General features: G+C 34.0%; 1 protein-coding gene across 1 annotated transcript in view; it reads right to left on the reverse strand.

Annotated features, from left to right (window-relative positions):
- The window catches only part of LOC110095078 (ESX-1 secretion-associated protein EspK), a 33,799-nt gene extending 19,245 nt beyond the window's left edge, over window positions 1-14,554 (reverse strand). Inside the window, exons 1-3 of the mRNA XM_020820459.2 lie at window positions 13,979-14,554; window positions 5,364-5,419; window positions 2,006-2,051 (exon numbers count right to left, since the gene is read on the reverse strand). Coding sequence (XP_020676118.1) covers window positions 2,006-2,051; window positions 5,364-5,419; window positions 13,979-14,512 — 636 coding nt within the window. The 5' untranslated portion in view covers window positions 14,513-14,554. The remainder of the gene's footprint in view (window positions 1-2,005; window positions 2,052-5,363; window positions 5,420-13,978) is intronic.
- Window positions 14,555-17,235: the final 2,681 nt, after the last annotated feature.

Here is a 17,235-nt window from a genome sequence, read left to right on the forward strand (position 1 = left end):
TCTAACCGGCAGTTTCGCCGCCAAATGGCACTGCAGGTAAACGGTTATGACCCGGGGCCCTCTGAACCGAGTGGTTTTGCCACTAAATGGCACCACGAAATACCGGTTATGGCCAGCGCCAATACGCTCCTTATTGGCATCAAATCCTTGAGATATGAATCAATAGGATATGATCGATAGGGCACAAAGCCCTCTGTTAGCTAAGGTGGATTTAAATTTGTCCCCTTTGACAAACATCAACCCCGGTCTACAAGGTCCCCTTAGACGAAACAACTCATGGCTGCCGACAAGGATCCTTCTGTCAGGTTGGGTCGACTACCTCCTCTGACTAAGTAGACCAGGGACCACAATGGCCCGGGACGATGGAACCATAGGATCTTGATCGGGCCCATCATCCATTCCCCACCATCCGCTTTAAGTTCTAGATGGTGAAAATTCCAGTTTTAAATATCAAATTTCTCAAATATCTCAATCCTCAAACACCCAAACTTTCCAAACCTTTACAAATACCCAAATTCAAATCGAAATTTCCAAAATCTCTAAACCCATTGCTGCTACTATATGCCAGATAACACGTATACTCTACGTATCTGATTGACGACTAGCCTTAATCGAAAGTTCTCTCTCGTTATCGGGAGGGGTAATTAACTATAGGGGCTTGCGCCTATATGAAACCAGAACTCAGATCATAAAGTCCTCGCAAAATGAGGGCGAAATCTCTGGGTAATGTCTTATCTACAAACACATCTGCCTTCCAAAATTTACCTCGGAACTTAGTTCGTTAAAACTACCTCGCCGAATAAGAAAAGCGAGTGGAGGCCGAGGCCGAATTTTCGGAGCCCACAGTTATGCAGTGAAAGTTTTATCAATACAAAATTATCCTTATTTTTTTATAATGAAAATACAAATTTTGATCCGAAAAGTACCAAAAACATAAAATTATTGAAATAAAAAATAAAATAGAGGTTCCTTGCTGCAAAACAAGCAAATTTCTTAACATGGCCAACATACAAAAATCACTCCACAACCTCCAAACCCTAGGTTTCTTTTTCTCTCTCTTCACATTCTCTCTTAATTCCCTCATTCCATTCTTTGTTAGCCGATTTAATAAAAAGAATTGGTTAATGGCTTATTTAATGGTTTACATTAGTGACTTAGTATATTTTTATTTTGTTTACTTGCTGAACTTTTGAGCTTATTATGTAGACTTTAATGATTTCAGATCAGGGAAGGGATCAAAAATCATGAGCAGTGATATTGATAACAATCTTTAGGTTCTTCTTTAGACTTTTTTCTGTATTTTTTTTTCTTTTGTAGTCAGGAGGCTCTGATTTAGTGATTGTAGTTATCTCCTGGCTAGTGTAAATGAAATTTTGGTGAATGAATAGTTAAAAAATATTTTGATGTATATGATTTTAGTTGATTTTATTGGTTATTGCTTATATTGATGATTTATATAAGCTATGACATAGATTTAAAATGATAAATAAATAATTCTTCCAAGTTTAATCTGTGTGCATTACAATAACTCTATTCTCAACATCTACATCACAATAATTTAATGACCACAAAAATCTAAACCACCACTTGGAAATTAACTTTGGCCAAATCAATAGATAAAACACATCCCAACGGGATAAGGATTGACAAGACCAAAAGCCAACAACTTCACGGACCTATCATAGTCACATTAACATATCCTTAAAAGAAAAGGTGCATGATCTGAACCTAGACAAAAATATACAGCAGTTGAGGTAATTCACTGCAATATGTGACGCACACCTAATATTCCCTTGAGACTAACATTGGAAGTTGAAATTGGCGTTCTAACGAGTGCAGTGTACTGTAACAACACTTACAAAAGAGCAAAGTATCTATAAACATATTTTGTGAAGTAACCTACCTTATGCTTTCATGTCAATTTATCAAGAAAAAATGACGTGAGCAAGAACTGATAAAAAAACTAAAATGCTAAAAAAGAAAAATGCATGCCAATGTCTCTTACCTTTCGGCCATGAATCATCACAAAAGCATCATCTATGCTTTTGTCCCTACAAATCAAGAAGAAAGAAAGTTATCGGCTAGTGTAATGATTTTGTACTCGATGAACATAGTAAACCCAACGAGGTAATTTAATGGAAATCTGAAAATGTCGCAAACATAGAATGTGATGAGCATTATGTGTTAGACATTGTATTTTGTTTTATTTTAGTTAGTTTTTTAAAACATGCCCATTATAATTGCTAATATATGAACATAATGTTTTATTTAGTATTTTGAGTATTTTGTTAGGATTAATTCATTATTGGAAGGTTTTGACTAAACCTATTGAGTTCTAAGTTGGCAAACCTATAGTTCATATTCAACTTAGGAATTGTTGAAATGAGAATTAGAAGGATCCATGCCACTAGATTTTTGCGCCCAGACTCTTATTATTAGTTTCCCTACCCTACTACAACCAGGTTCGTTTACACACCAGTATTTTCCACTGTTGTCGTCTCTATTTAGCTGCTTCCAGCTATTGTCACCTCTAATTTCCGCTTCGTTGTTTCCCGTTATCAAGCCATTTACTTTCCACTACTCACGCCTTTGTTTCCTGCTACTCACACCAATACATTCCTCTCTTTTTGGCTGCATCGACTCCCCATTTGGTACTATTCACTTGCCTGTGTCGAGGTTTTTTTTTTTTAATTGCCTGTCTCAAGGTTTAAAATTGCACAATTGGGTATTGATGTATTTTTTTTCGTGAGGCAAGACGGAAGCCTCAAAATCGAAAAAATTGCGTAAATTGAAAATAAAAGCTAAAAGTGAATTTTATATAATACCCAAATACTATCTTAAATAATGACATATTAATTTTCTATTGAACTATGAAATAACAAATTAGCAGACATATGAAGCAAAAAATTACACAAGACGTAAAGCGGAAAGTGATAAATTACGTGAAAGAGAATTGAAATTCAAATATTACAAGAGCAAAACAACATGAAATATAGAAATTACATAAAAGTATCCTATAATATCAAGTTCAACTCCAAATTTCTTCTTTCTCGGTTCCCTACTCATCCACATTTAATTTAAAAAAAAAACTGACATAATTAGTAGCAATTCAAAAATCACTTGAGGAGATCTTTATTTGAGTCATCATCATAACAAATTAGTCTCTCCACCGCCTCATCCTATGGAATTCAATGCCTCTTAATCTATTTCTTCTTCATTTATTTCAATCATCTTTCTCTTTCATAAATATTTGTCATCAACATAAAATGAGAATAATACCTAAACTTTTTAGAGGAGGAGGAGGTGGTGGTGTTCTGCTTTCAAGTGATTCCCGGTGGTGGCTACGACAAAGGCGGTGGGCTGGAGGTCGAGGCGGTGGGCTGGAGGTCGAGGCGGTTGAGAGGAAGTTGTTGCGGCTTGTGGTGCATGAAATCAAGATTTATTCAGGGCTTTAGTTAAGAATTTAGATAAATTTTAATAAAAATATATATAAATTGGGTGAGGCGTACGCCCCACGCCAGTAAAACGAACTGCGCCTCAAGGCAGGACTTAGCCAAGCCGAGGCACAAGCCTCATAAAAAAAAAACTCGAGGTGTAAGTCTCAAGACGTTTTTCACTAGAATTGCACTAAGGCGTGCCTCATATTACACAATTTTAAATAATGGCCTGTGTTAATATCCCTTGAAGGTAATCCGAAAATTGGATCAAAAGTTGGACTTTCTATGAGAGATTTGATCTTTTCGCAATTGATAAAGGATGTATTGAACCTATTTTATTTGACTAAATATTGAAATTTTTTTAGAAGTTTCATATTTTGTATTTGTTGTGGGCTATAAATAAGACTTCAAAAGCACATAAATATCAATGAACATTGAATATTATAATAAAAATCCAATTGTTCAATTCTTGTGTGTGTGCTAGTTAGATGTGTATTCTTCGAGTGTTTGGTGGATGTTGATAATTACTTCTAGAGGCGAATCTCCTTGTACAGGCATGAGTTTTGATTCTTCTTTTGGGTGATTTTAATTTTTTATTCTTTCATTAATTTTTTAGTCGTTCGTGTGCATATGTGATTGGGATATTGCCAAGCGTAATAAATGTAGGTTTCATTTGTGTAATGTGATCATGACAGTTGCAAAAATCTAATGTTCCTTCTTTTTTTGTCTTTTGGAATTATAGATTTAAGGACTGTTGAATTATTACTAAGAATGAATGAAGCTTTTTTTTGTTGTTTTTACATTAAAAATGACTAATTTTTGTTGAAGCTAAAAGTTCCCCACAGCCTGTGACTTTTTGAGTTTTATTGTGCATCTTATTCCAGGCTGTATTAGTAACCCAAAATCCTTAATCATCCTGTATTATAATATTTTTAATTAATCAAGATGAGGAGAAAGGTAGCACCATAGCAGGCACATGAACAAAATTGAACATACCAATTTGAGTGTTTTTTTTTTTGGGGGGGACTTTTGAGTCAATTAAGGCAAACTCACACACACATCACAATCACATACACAAGTTTCAAACCCAAGACCTCTGGGGTGATAGCCAAAATTCCAAACCAACAGATCAAAACAAGCTGTGTGCCAATTTGAGTGAATAAAAACAAAGTATAAGACATGGAGGAACATAATGAGAAGTAAAAGGACTTCAAAGCAATGAGAAAGCTGCTTAAATGTGCAATTACTAGGCGGCAAGAAAATCATCATAGATTATTTAATAGCTAGACAATGTTGTACGGAAATAGGTTGCCAATTTGTGGAGACTTCTAACTGCTTTACTATAAATACATCATGCAGTTAAGCACTGAAGCTCAAATTCGAACCATGTAGAATAGAATAAAATGGAAGTATGATGGAACAGTTACTATAAAAACCTCACTAGCACTCTAGAAGTCAACTGCTAGAATTGCAAAAAGGTATTAAATTGCACCTTTGCACATTTCCATAGTTAGAGACACTAAGACAAATTTCATCAAATTCAATAGATAGCTGTTTGGCATAGTTTTCTATAGCCCGCTTCTAATACTGCTTCTTTGAACAGTAGAAGTTTTATGAATGTTTTAAAAATGGCTTTGAGAAAAATTTCTTTTGAATGAAAGTTAAGAAGCAACAATAGCTGGACTTACTAAGGGCTCGATTGATTTGTCTTGTCCCTTTCATAAGTAGGCTGTGAAGATGTCAGAAAAATGCTTTCTGAAGCAGTTTTAAAATTTTATTCTAAAATAAACTTTTTCAAAAATAAATTTCTTGAATAAAAGCTTGACAATTTTTATCCAAACAACCAGCTGCTCCGCAACAACTTTCTGCAGTCATAAAACAGGCAAAAGAATTACCAAATGGGGACATAATCAAATTGCAAATTACCTCTCCTTGGTATCACTGTGCTCAGGTGCTGGAGGCATGGCAGGAAGTGACGTCACCTGATGGTTTAGAATAAGATAAAAAGCGATTTATATTAAAATGTATAATAACTATATAAGTAGAAAATTATAAAGGCATGACAGGAGGAGATCTATCACTAGTTACAGAAATAACGACAACTATGAAATCAGAAAGGAGGACAAAAAATACTATTGGTGCGTTAATTTTTTCCAATTTCTTTCTTATTATTTTTTGTTGATTATTTTCTTTCTTTTAGGGTATTGGGATCAAACTCATGTCCATCTACAGCAGGCGCAGAAAAGAGAAGGAAAAGAAGAAACATGCAGGCTTTAAACACTTTGAAATTTATGGGAAAGTAAAAATAATTTCAGAAAATACAAAATGAAAACACAAAGCAACAAAACTTCGTTGCAATGCAAATTAAATAAGAAAAGGAGCACCAAAGCAAGTAATTCGTGTTCACACATTAAGGCAACAACCTTAGACCAGGGAAGAAGCATGCACTTGTAGTATTTCTACCATAATACTTGGACCTCAACTGGACCTTCCAGCCAGAACTCAAATTATTTCATGAACTGTGTTTCACAAAAAAATAATAATAATAATAATAATAATAATAATAGTGACAATGGCTCACAAATTGCAAGTAATGCCACAGGACAACAGCGATTCAAATGTCATGGCCTAATTTAACAGATCGGGATTGCTTGTACATATTTGCATTTTCATTTTAAAACAAGTAGGCACTATTGCTCAATCTTTGCTAACAAGAATAAAGCATTTGAAAAAGATAGCACAAATATGTTGATCTAATTTGGAAAAAGAACAAATAAATTAAAAAGATCTCCCTCAGCACACGACTCCCCCATCCATCTCACATGTCCCTACAGTCGTGTGAATGTCATCTCCCTCACTCCTCTTCTCACATAGGTGCATGACCCGTCTTTCTAGTATGCTCTCTCCCATTGTCTCTCCCAAGCTCACACGCTCGCTATCTCACTCTCCCTCTCGATCTTTGTTGCTCTTTGACAATCTCCCACCATCTCTCTCACCCAGCCGCTACAAACTGGAATAAAATAAAGCAGAATTGGCCATGACCATAAAAAATTAGAAAATGCATATATTGACTAAGATAGTTCAGAACATGGACCACAACTACTCAATCGGCTTCTTACCCATTCCTGTGCCTAAAACATAATGCAACATAGGTATAAGCCAACAAAGCTCAGCAGGTCAAACATACTTATCTTAATTTTAATAATTAAATCATTACGCATTTAACTGAATTTTAAAACCATTTAAAAGTTCACTATGCGGGACAGAATAATGCTTGCAATTATGAGAAATTTAATAAAAATGCAGAAAAAGTAAATAAACAAGTACATATATCAAATAAAAAAATAACAGATTTTTCTCAAATGCTTATACATCCCATCAGAAACAAATATTAGAATTCAAACACTTATGACTCTTTGTGCTAACATATAAAAAAACAAGCCCTTATGACCCACCAATGCTTAGCACATATCAGATATTACGAACATACATTTATGACTCCCTGTGTATTCAGCATAATAGAACTTACTCTAATATAAAAGCTCCACAAAATCACAAATTTCATACAAATAAACACACACACGCACATATATATATATATATAAGCTCCACAAATGATGCATCAAATCACAAAAAATATGTTCTCCCGTGCATGCACTAAATGCACTCTGCAAGCAAACAAAAAGATGTGTAAGCACACAATATAAACGCACAAAAGACATGTAAATCTACTAATGAACGTGCTAGCATACTATGTAAACGCAACAAAGATTATGCAAGTATGCAAATGCATCACATAAGTATATCATGAAAAATGCAAGTACATCGTGCAAGGCATCAAGAAATATACAAGTGTATTGTACAAACATACCATAAAATGTGCAAAATAGCTTATAAATATATCAAATATAGAGATTAGAATGCTACACATGTTCAAAAAAAATGAAAGTGAAGCCAAACTCTCACTCAGAAGAGCATGCAATAGCTACGCACTACAATAATTTTTAAATATGCAAACTATCTTCTCAAAATCATATTTGTTTACATGTGCTTTGATGAACGAGCTAAATTCTCAAATTTTATGTTTGAGAATGTTGTATGAACTGAAAGTAATATGAATACAAATTTTGCCGCCTTGAGAAGCATTCAACACCTCAAAATATGTGCAATTACTTTAAAATCCTACAAACCCCTTCTTTCATATTAAAATTCACCAATAGATAAACATGCTCCTAAATATGTCATTCTATTCAAAGGGCAATTATAAGTTTCCAATTTCAAATCTGATCCTCCTCCTTACAAGAACAGGAGTTGACGAGACTTGAAATTCATGAAAGATATCCAAACAATAAGTTTTAAATAGCTCGCCATAAATCGTATTCCCATAAATAAACATACGATTATGAAATCCGCAAATATATTTGATTTTACGTTCACAGTAGGCTTTTAACGTCTTTTACAAAGAAAATTAATTATAAAAATACAAACTCTCGAGTTCACCAATCATAGGTAACTCCTTAAGTTTACACTTAAACCTGATTCTTTGTTGCAAGGGAACAAAGTTGACAATATTCAAATAACAAAATAGAATCATTACATACCCTAATAATGGCTATGTCAAATGAAAATATCAATCAAAGGAAACTATATTTTTTAGAATGGCCCTAAATTCCAAAATTAACCATCAAGGGCTTGAACTATAATAAAATTTAGCAAAAAAATTTATATTTGTCTAGCATATCGGTACGATTCATTCTCAAATTATCTAGGCACTAATGACATAACATGTATTATCTAACTAGTTAATTTGCTGCCACATGACACCACAGGGAAATAGTTAGGACTGAAGCCCTTATATCGAGAGACTTTGTCACAAAATGAACTCATTAAATTACAGTTATGGCCAAAGCTAAGGTTGTCACTACCAAAATCTAAATCAAAAGAATTGTACATCTTTTTATTTTTTAAACATCAACCAGAGCTCACAAGAGTAAATATAAGCAAAAAATATAATTATATTATTATTAATTAAAAATTTACATATATGTCAAGTTTTAAAAATAATATATACAATAGCCAATAACAAGCTACAAAATAACAAATAAAACCTAAATTATCACCCACTAATTAGCCTCACTCTACGGGCTCCTTACCCTTATTTGAAAACATGAAAAAATCACGTAATGAGCACATAGCCCAACAAGCAACAAAAATCTTACAACTGAAATCAATGCATATAAAAGAGAAATAATATATTGTAAATCATGTAAGAAAATCTATAAATCAAAATATATTATTTGTATCGATCAATTGTATCAATTTATCAGTTTTTTACATAACACATCTTAGTATGTCAGTTTTATCGGTTATCTTCTTTATCAATCCTAACATAAATCAATCAATCATATCATGTGTCATTAGTTTAATCAGCTATCAACCTTATCTGTCATCAATCATCAGTCACCAGTCACATCTGTCATCAATCTTGTCTATCCTATCTGGCATCTATCGTATCTATCATTTTTATATCCATCATATCATGTATGCATATCGATATAAATTCAGCAAAACAGGACATCAAGCTAATTACATGATGTTCTCATGTATATTATATTAGTATCAAGCATCAGATGTTAGATGGCTATCTTGTAAGAGTCGTTACTCCTGCCCGTCAGCATATCTTGTCCCTTTATGACTCCATATCTTATATCTTATACTGAAATTACATTACAACCCATAATTTAAAAGAAAGTGTATTGACCCACTCTCCTATACAAGATATCTTGCTCCAACCAACCTGAAATATTTTACAACTAGTTAGCCTTTCTTCCAATGCCATATTTTTTCTTATATCAGTCACATAATTTTCTATGCATATTCAGTATCATGCATGAAATACAATAATCTATGAAATATAAATATATACACTATTCAATTACTTCAAAAAATCATAACTATCAATTCATCCGGTAGAATTTTCATATAAACTAGTTAAAGTATTCAAAATGACAATATCTATCACATACCAAAAGTTATACGGTAAAAGATCGCTAAAATGGGAGATATCGCATTTTTATCAATTTCAGAAGGAAGAAATATGCCAAACTCCAAATCATTGAAAACAGGAGTAAGAATTTAGTCGCCTATATCAATTAGAACAAAATCCATAACATAAGAGATGGATGAAAATGCCCCAGAAGATTTTCTCTCTCTTCTTCTCTCTCCCTTTTCTTCTTATTTTCCTTTCTTGCTTTCCCCGACAAGGTAATGAAATGAGGGAAGGGGTGGTGGGATGGCAAGGATATTTAGATTAAAAATATTTAAAAAATCATTTTTAGTGTAAGGTGTCGCGGCACCAAAAACCAAGCATTGTTGCGTTGCATGCAGACCCGGAGTTACTATAGAATAGACTAATAGAGCATTCAATGTCACAAAGACATTTCCTGGCACTGTCTGCTGGATTCATATTCTCATGTTTTCAAATCAATTCATTTTAAAATTTTGGTTATTATAAAGGTCCACTTATATTTGCTCCATAAACAAATATTCACCTCAAGTCTATAAAGTTCCCTTAGACAAAACAACTTATGGCTATCGATAATGATCATTTGATCAAGTTGGATCGACTATCTCTTCTGACTAAATAAACCAGTGGTCATCATAACTCGAGATGACGGAACTTTGAGATCACGATCAATCATTCCCAACATCCAGTTTAAGTATAATGTGGTAAATTTCTAACTCTACACGAAATATGTTACTATTATGCGCTAACCATTTAGATTCTAACGAATATCCTTAATTATAATTTCTCTCAAGTCATTGAAAGAGGAAGTTAAATAAAGAGAGTTGCTCCTATGAGAAACTTAAAACCACATCATAAAGCCCTCACAAAATAAGAGTCAACCTCTGGGTAGTATCTTATTTGCAATTCTTTGTCTTCTAAAAATTTGACCTGGAACACCCAAAATTCTCACAGCAAAGCCGCGAAGCAAATTTTTAGAGCCCATAAAATAGTGATTTCCATTCACAACCAATTCTAGTTTACCTTGACTTGAATAGTTTACCATGCTGAACTTCAACTGAATGTAATTTGTAATGTATTAAGTCTGGGAAAGTACATAAAGAAGAAGCAAACAGAATAAATAACAAAAATCACATAGAATCAAAATGCCCGACAAGGAATTCAAGTCTCGTTACCTTTATGAATGAGACTAAGCACAATCAACAAAAAAAAAAAGCCTAGGGAATATATGAAAATAATGCACGAAGGAAGCTAATGAAGTTTCAGCGTCAGAGGAATATAATATATATGCCTTATTTTTAAAGAAAATTGATTTAAACAAGTAATTGAACTTAGATCAGGAATAGGAAGAAAACAGGGAAAAAGAGATGGACTGCAAAATAGAACTATTTGTCGAAACTGGGTCAATATGAGCGGGAAATCAACAGCTACATAAATAGATGCTATAAAGAAATAAACCAAATTGTGCAGCTTCAGCCCCTACCTCGCGAAACATCGTATCCTATAATATGATTACACAAATAACCTCAAGATTTTCATGAAAATGATTAGATAGCTGCAACATGATGAAGGCTATGCCATGTTGATCAGTGATGTTTTATAGCCATCAGGAAGCAGAAGTTTTTTTTTTATATATCTAATATTGTGTTAATTTCTATTGACTATCACCGCTAGTCAGTCTTTTAATAGCTATAAAAAAACCTAAAGATGGTTATAGAAATGATACGATACTCGCCAAATGATGAATTACATAGCCACCATGTAGCATAAATACTTTTTCAGATCTAATATTTAATAAATTTCTATCGATTGTCATGGATAAACAACCATTTATAGGGATCTTAAGAGAACAAGAAGCTCTATTATAAAATATAAATCAAGTTGCAGCAGTATCAGTTTGCAGTTTGGTTCACATTATCTGTGATCATGCCATAATGCCAAAAAAATTCAATTTCTTATAGGACTTCATTTAAAACAAAATTCTGATCTCGTGAAGCACAAATACTCCAGGACGTGGGACTACAAAAGGATGAGTCAACAATAAATTTTTTAGGAGTTTAAGAAAAACAAAAGAAATGAACAATAAATATAAGAAAATTATTAACATGAGAAGGGAAGAGTCATAACAATTGCAAGCTCAACCAAAACAACAAGTATAGGAACATAACAGAAATTTGTGGATTTGATAATTATATGTCCATGAATTTGAACAAAATAGATGGTGCATATTGCTGCAATGATATGAAGCGGATAATCACAGCAAAGAACTATTCTGGAAATTTTCATTACTTTCTATTTACGATCTTGATCTAAAAGTCAAGATAAAACTTAAATGACATTAATTTCTGTAGAATTTAGTTTATAAGCTGAGGGCCAAAAGAAAAAAAAATTATTTAACTTGAATAATTTTATCTGAAAATAACACAATGAGGCTGCTAACCTAAAAGCGTATCAAATGACATACCTGTGAATAAATATCCTTCCAACAAAGAATTTATCAATAATTCTAGCCACATTATTCATGTTTTTTATCCTCCTCTATCATTTTGGGCAAATTAGACTTCATTTCCGGAAAATGAACCCTTCTCAAAGTATTTCTTCAACTCTTTCCCTCACGTCTGCAACCATTTTTAAAAAATTAATGAAAAGGTTTGGCAACCTTGATATTTAAATAACAGATTTCACTGCAGAGATTTGGTAGTTCGCTCCAGATCGCCACACGACTTGTCTTGTATCAGTTCATCTATTAGATTCAAAGACACAGTAATGGCCATGTCGTTCAGTGCAGCTACCATGGGATTCAAAAGCAATTATTGGCACTTCTCACTAAACTCCTAGAATCAGTATTATTTTTTCACATTGAAAGCTTTCATCATCATCATCACCATTAGTATTATCCCAACTATGTGAAATTTCCATTATGAATCATTATTTTCTATTCATTAGCAAAAAGTGAAGTTTGAGAAGTTCAACCTAATCTTCATAAATCCTTTTTGAACAACTTTTATCGATGCTATGTTAGGTCCACCTAGATTCCTTACTAATACTCCAGCATTAATTTTATCCAATTGTCTAATGGGGTATGATTTTTTACTCTTCAGTGTGCATGTTCAAAACCCTTAAGTTTATTTCAACTTATCTTCAACAGATATCACTTGAATTATTCTCTTGATATAATCATTTCCTTATATTATACTTCCTATTTTTTTCACAAATTAATCTTAATATTTTCATTTCCAACATGCACAACTTACCTGCAACGACTTTTGTATTGACAGCACTAAAATCCATACCCTAATTACATTTTAATTAAATTTATCATTTAAATCTTCATGATATCATCCTATCACATAATACTTCTCATGCACAACTTCATTTTAACCAATAAGTCTTAACCCCTGAAGTTAAACTATCATCTATACATTTATTATTTTATATAATAGATTCAATATATTTAAACCGATCACATCAATGTATTATTTCATCTCCTAGTGATATTAGACGATACATGTTAATATCAAACCCGCTAAAACCGCATACCATATACCTAACATTTATTATAATAATTCTAAATCATATATAGCTAAACATTTTCTCCAATTGTTTTATCTTTTCATTTCATTCAACATATGTCTCGCCTAGAACTATATTATTTGTGAGAAACATGAAATAAAGTAGCTCGCTTTGAATATCCTTCTTAAGTATATTCATAACCAAATCAAAAGGATATGAACCCAATGTCATTCTTTGATATAATGCAATAGCACTTGAAAACGCTTTGGTCACTCTACAAACTCCTAATATTAATCATTGCCCCATCATTCATATCTTTAATAACATAAACATACCTTTGGCATACACTATTTTATTCCTTAATGCCCACAAAGCCAATTCTTGCACTACTTGATCATATCCCTCCTTAAGATCAATAAAATCATATGAATAACATTTATCTACCCTCTATACCTTATATTAAGTCTTAACACACATTACAAAATCGATTTTTCTAACACAAAACAACATTAATTCTCTAAACCTGATGTACCTTTCTATGTATATGTTCTATTTCTCTATCTCATAACTTTATTATATGGCTCCATATCATAGGCTTTTGATGAATGTTAGAATCTTGAACATCTTAACCGCCGTGCCAATCAATATCACAGCCATTTATGCTTTCCATAGATCAAAAACAAGTAAAGATTAATACATACCAAAGGCAAGATGCAATGATTTTTGAAATAATGTTGGATCTACTACAAGCCGTGTGGTTTCTTTATCAGAAACTCCAGTTTATCTATAGAAGTATGTTTCGTTCAATGTTATAGGTATAACAGCACTATCCATATAACGGTGTTGCCTATCAATGCATTGTGCTTGGTTTAATCATTAATTTTAATGAATAGAAAAATCAAATATCTTATATTTGCCATTCAATGACATTAGGTAGTATGAGTTAAATCAAACAGTTATAATTGCCACGATAAAGCTGTAATAGGAGTAGAAAATAGCAAACCTTGGGATAAGCGGGAACGGAAGCCCCTCGGGAAACTCCAGGACGTGGGACCACAAAAGGATGAGCTTGCTGCTGCCCCTGCGGCGGTGGCGGCCTCATACCATGAGATGCAGCTGCTGCGGCGGCGGTGTGCTCAACACCGCCATATAAATAGGGCCTAGGTTGTGACGCGGCGGCCATTGCGGCGGCAAAGTTCATAACCGCCATGGGGCTGCTGCTTCGAAGGTACGATGCAGGATTGGCCACAGTGACCAACTGATCGACGGCGCGAACACCACCGGAGGATCTCACCGGGAATCCCCGGTGAACGGAAGCTCCGACGGGATAAAGAATGCCGTGTGAAGGAGGCGGCGGAGCGGAAGAATTGATAGGCTTGCCAAGAAGAGGCTGAGCGGAGAACATGGGAGAGCGGATGGCAGAAGAAGATGGGGTGGGGGAAGTGAGGAAGGGTTTTGAGGTGGAGGAGGAGGGTTGCGGAGAGGGGACGGTATCCGCGGTGGATTGGGGAGCGGGGGACGAAGGCGGAGCCGTCATGGCGGTGAGATCTGTGCGATTTTCGATTGTAAGAACCCGCCACTGGATAATAAATAGAGTATTAAGTTTAAGTTTAATATTCTTTTTTTTTAATTTAATTAGAATAACTAAAAGTTAACAATGTTAATTTTATTTTAATTAAGTTCCAGCACTTTATTTATTTTCTATTTTCTGTACATAATTTATCTTTTACCATTGGGTAGTTCTCATTAAAAAAAAAATTAGTTGAAGATATATGAATTAATTAAAGAAATATTTGTTTTATTTGGAGAACATATTTGAAAGTTTCATTTGGAGCAAAATACTCTTATATTGACTGTTAACAACTTATTTTAAAGCTTCGTTTGGGACAACTTTTTTATTGTTTCTTAAAGCATCTTTCTACTAATAAATTAAATTTTTTTTATGTTAGAAAGCTGCTTTATGAAGCAATAAGAAAGCCGTCCCAAACGAAGCCTAAGTCTCCCACAACAACAAAAAATATTTTGAACGTGATTTGATAATGTTTAAACAATTTTGCAGCATACTTTGGACTCGTGTTCGATGCTTAATTGAATCTTCTTCAGACCATATTTGAATCAATCATGTTCTAATAATATTTAAATATATTTTGAAGATTGTTCTTTTATGATTTAAAATTTGTTAGATCATCATTCAATGATTGTTTGAATATGATTTAAAATTTATTTGATTATGGTTTGAGGATTGTTCAATCATTACTCGAAAAGATTGTTTGGTGACAATTCAAATATGATTTAAATATGAATTATAATTTTTGCGGGCTAGAATATACGTGGCAATAGAGTTAAAATGCTACGTCTTAGCGTTGTATGGATATCTAGCTCACACACATAGAACACAATATATTTTTAAGTGGAAAACCCTGAAGAGGGGAAAAACCATAGGGCCTGATCCAGTTTAAAATGATACCACTAGTATTTGGATATATTACAATGGACTGACTCGTCCTTGAGAGCGATCAAATTACAAATGTCAACCTTTTGGTTGAAATTTAGTGACAAACGAGGATGAAAGTCCAGCGTCACTTAGTGGATTGGCAGAATTTTGGTGCTACTTGAAAATTCAAGAGTCAGTTGGTAGTCTTGCATTGGTTTGGCAGAACTTCAGCTTTGGGCGGTGGTCCGAAAGAACTCCGAACATCAAGTGATGGCCCCGGTAGTACTCTGGGCATCAAGTGGTGGTCTGGTAGAACTTTTGGCATCAGGTGGTGGTTTGGCAGAACTCTGGGCCTCAAATGGTGGTCGGGCATAAGTTTAGGCCTCAAGTGGTGGTCCATCAAAACTTTGGGCCTTAAGAGGTGTTCCAGCGGAAGTCCGAACCTCAGATGGTGGTTCGGTATAACTCAAGGCCTCAAGTGGTAGTCTGACAGAACTTAGCGCCTCAAGTGGTGGTCTGGTAGAGCTCAGGGCCTCAAGTGGTGGTCTGACGAAACTCAGGGCCTCATGTGGTGGTCTGACGGAGCTCATGGCCTCAAGTGGTGGTCTAGCAGAGCTCAAGGCCTCACATGGTGGTCGGGCAAAACTAAGGGCTGCAAGTGGTGGTCCGACGGAAGTTTTAGGCCTCAGGTGGTGGTCCATCGGAACTCCAGGTGGTGGTCGAGGAGGCAAGGAGGCTATAGTGATATCTGATCTCTCTTTTTTCTCCTTAGTCTTAGGGGTCCCCTTTCAATAGGAAGAAGATGTCTATTTATAGATTTTCTAGAGTGGCATGACCCATAGATAGGATGAAGATCAAGGGTAAATGGAGAGTGGTTTGGATGGACGACCAATGTTGAATCCCTTGATTGTGGATCGTTCCTTAGAATTTTAAAGGTCTTAGTGATGTTAGAATTCCACGATCTTGGTCTCGTTCAATTCTTCTCGTCGAGCCGCTCGACTCGACTATAAACATGTCATGTTTGGAAAACGTTTGGTTATTCAAATTGTGGTTTGAACCTTCCAACAACGCATCAGGTCCTCGATTCAGACCTATTTGGGCTCAAATTAAGTCGAATTTTGTGTCGTTGGGTTCGTATTTCTGAGTCTTTCAGTTTGACTATAAGTTTACGAAATCGGAGTTCCGATGGTCCCAATTTTAATTTCGAAAGTTTCCAACTTGATTTTGCCTCGAGATTCCTGACCGATCAATATAATTTTTTGATCATGTATCAATAATAAAGTGGACTATAAGATTTATACATCAAAGTGAGTAAAATTACAATAATAAATTATAGTGGATGTAATACAATAACTATAACACGACATAATACATTTAAAGATCGATAGCATAATAGGCATAACATATAATGCAGCACAAGAGCTATAACTTAACATTTATAGCACAATATATGTAAATTCAAAATAATATAAATTTAATTTGTGAAAGAAATAAAAAGTAACATTTACATTATGATTATATCCATGAAGAATTATATGAGATAAGATGTAATTTCTATAAGATTTTTCATGGGAAAACAAATTATATGATATATTGTTTTGAATTAGTTGTCGCTATAGATAAGATATAAAGCAATCTTCATACTATATATATATATGTAAGAACTAATGTTGGAATCACACTTTCAACAAATTAAAAGAGTTTCCATCTATCTAATAATATACTTGGAGTATTCAACTAGTAGAACCACACTATATTTCCATTGTCCACTCCTATGTCTCATCCTTATTGTCCATTCTAACATCTAAGACTTGAAAGAGAAAAAT

Source organism: Dendrobium catenatum, unplaced genomic scaffold (genome assembly GCF_001605985.2).
Source record: "Dendrobium catenatum unplaced genomic scaffold, ASM160598v2 fragScaff_scaffold_54, whole genome shotgun sequence".
Taxonomy (NCBI): Eukaryota; Viridiplantae; Streptophyta; class Magnoliopsida; order Asparagales; family Orchidaceae; genus Dendrobium; species Dendrobium catenatum.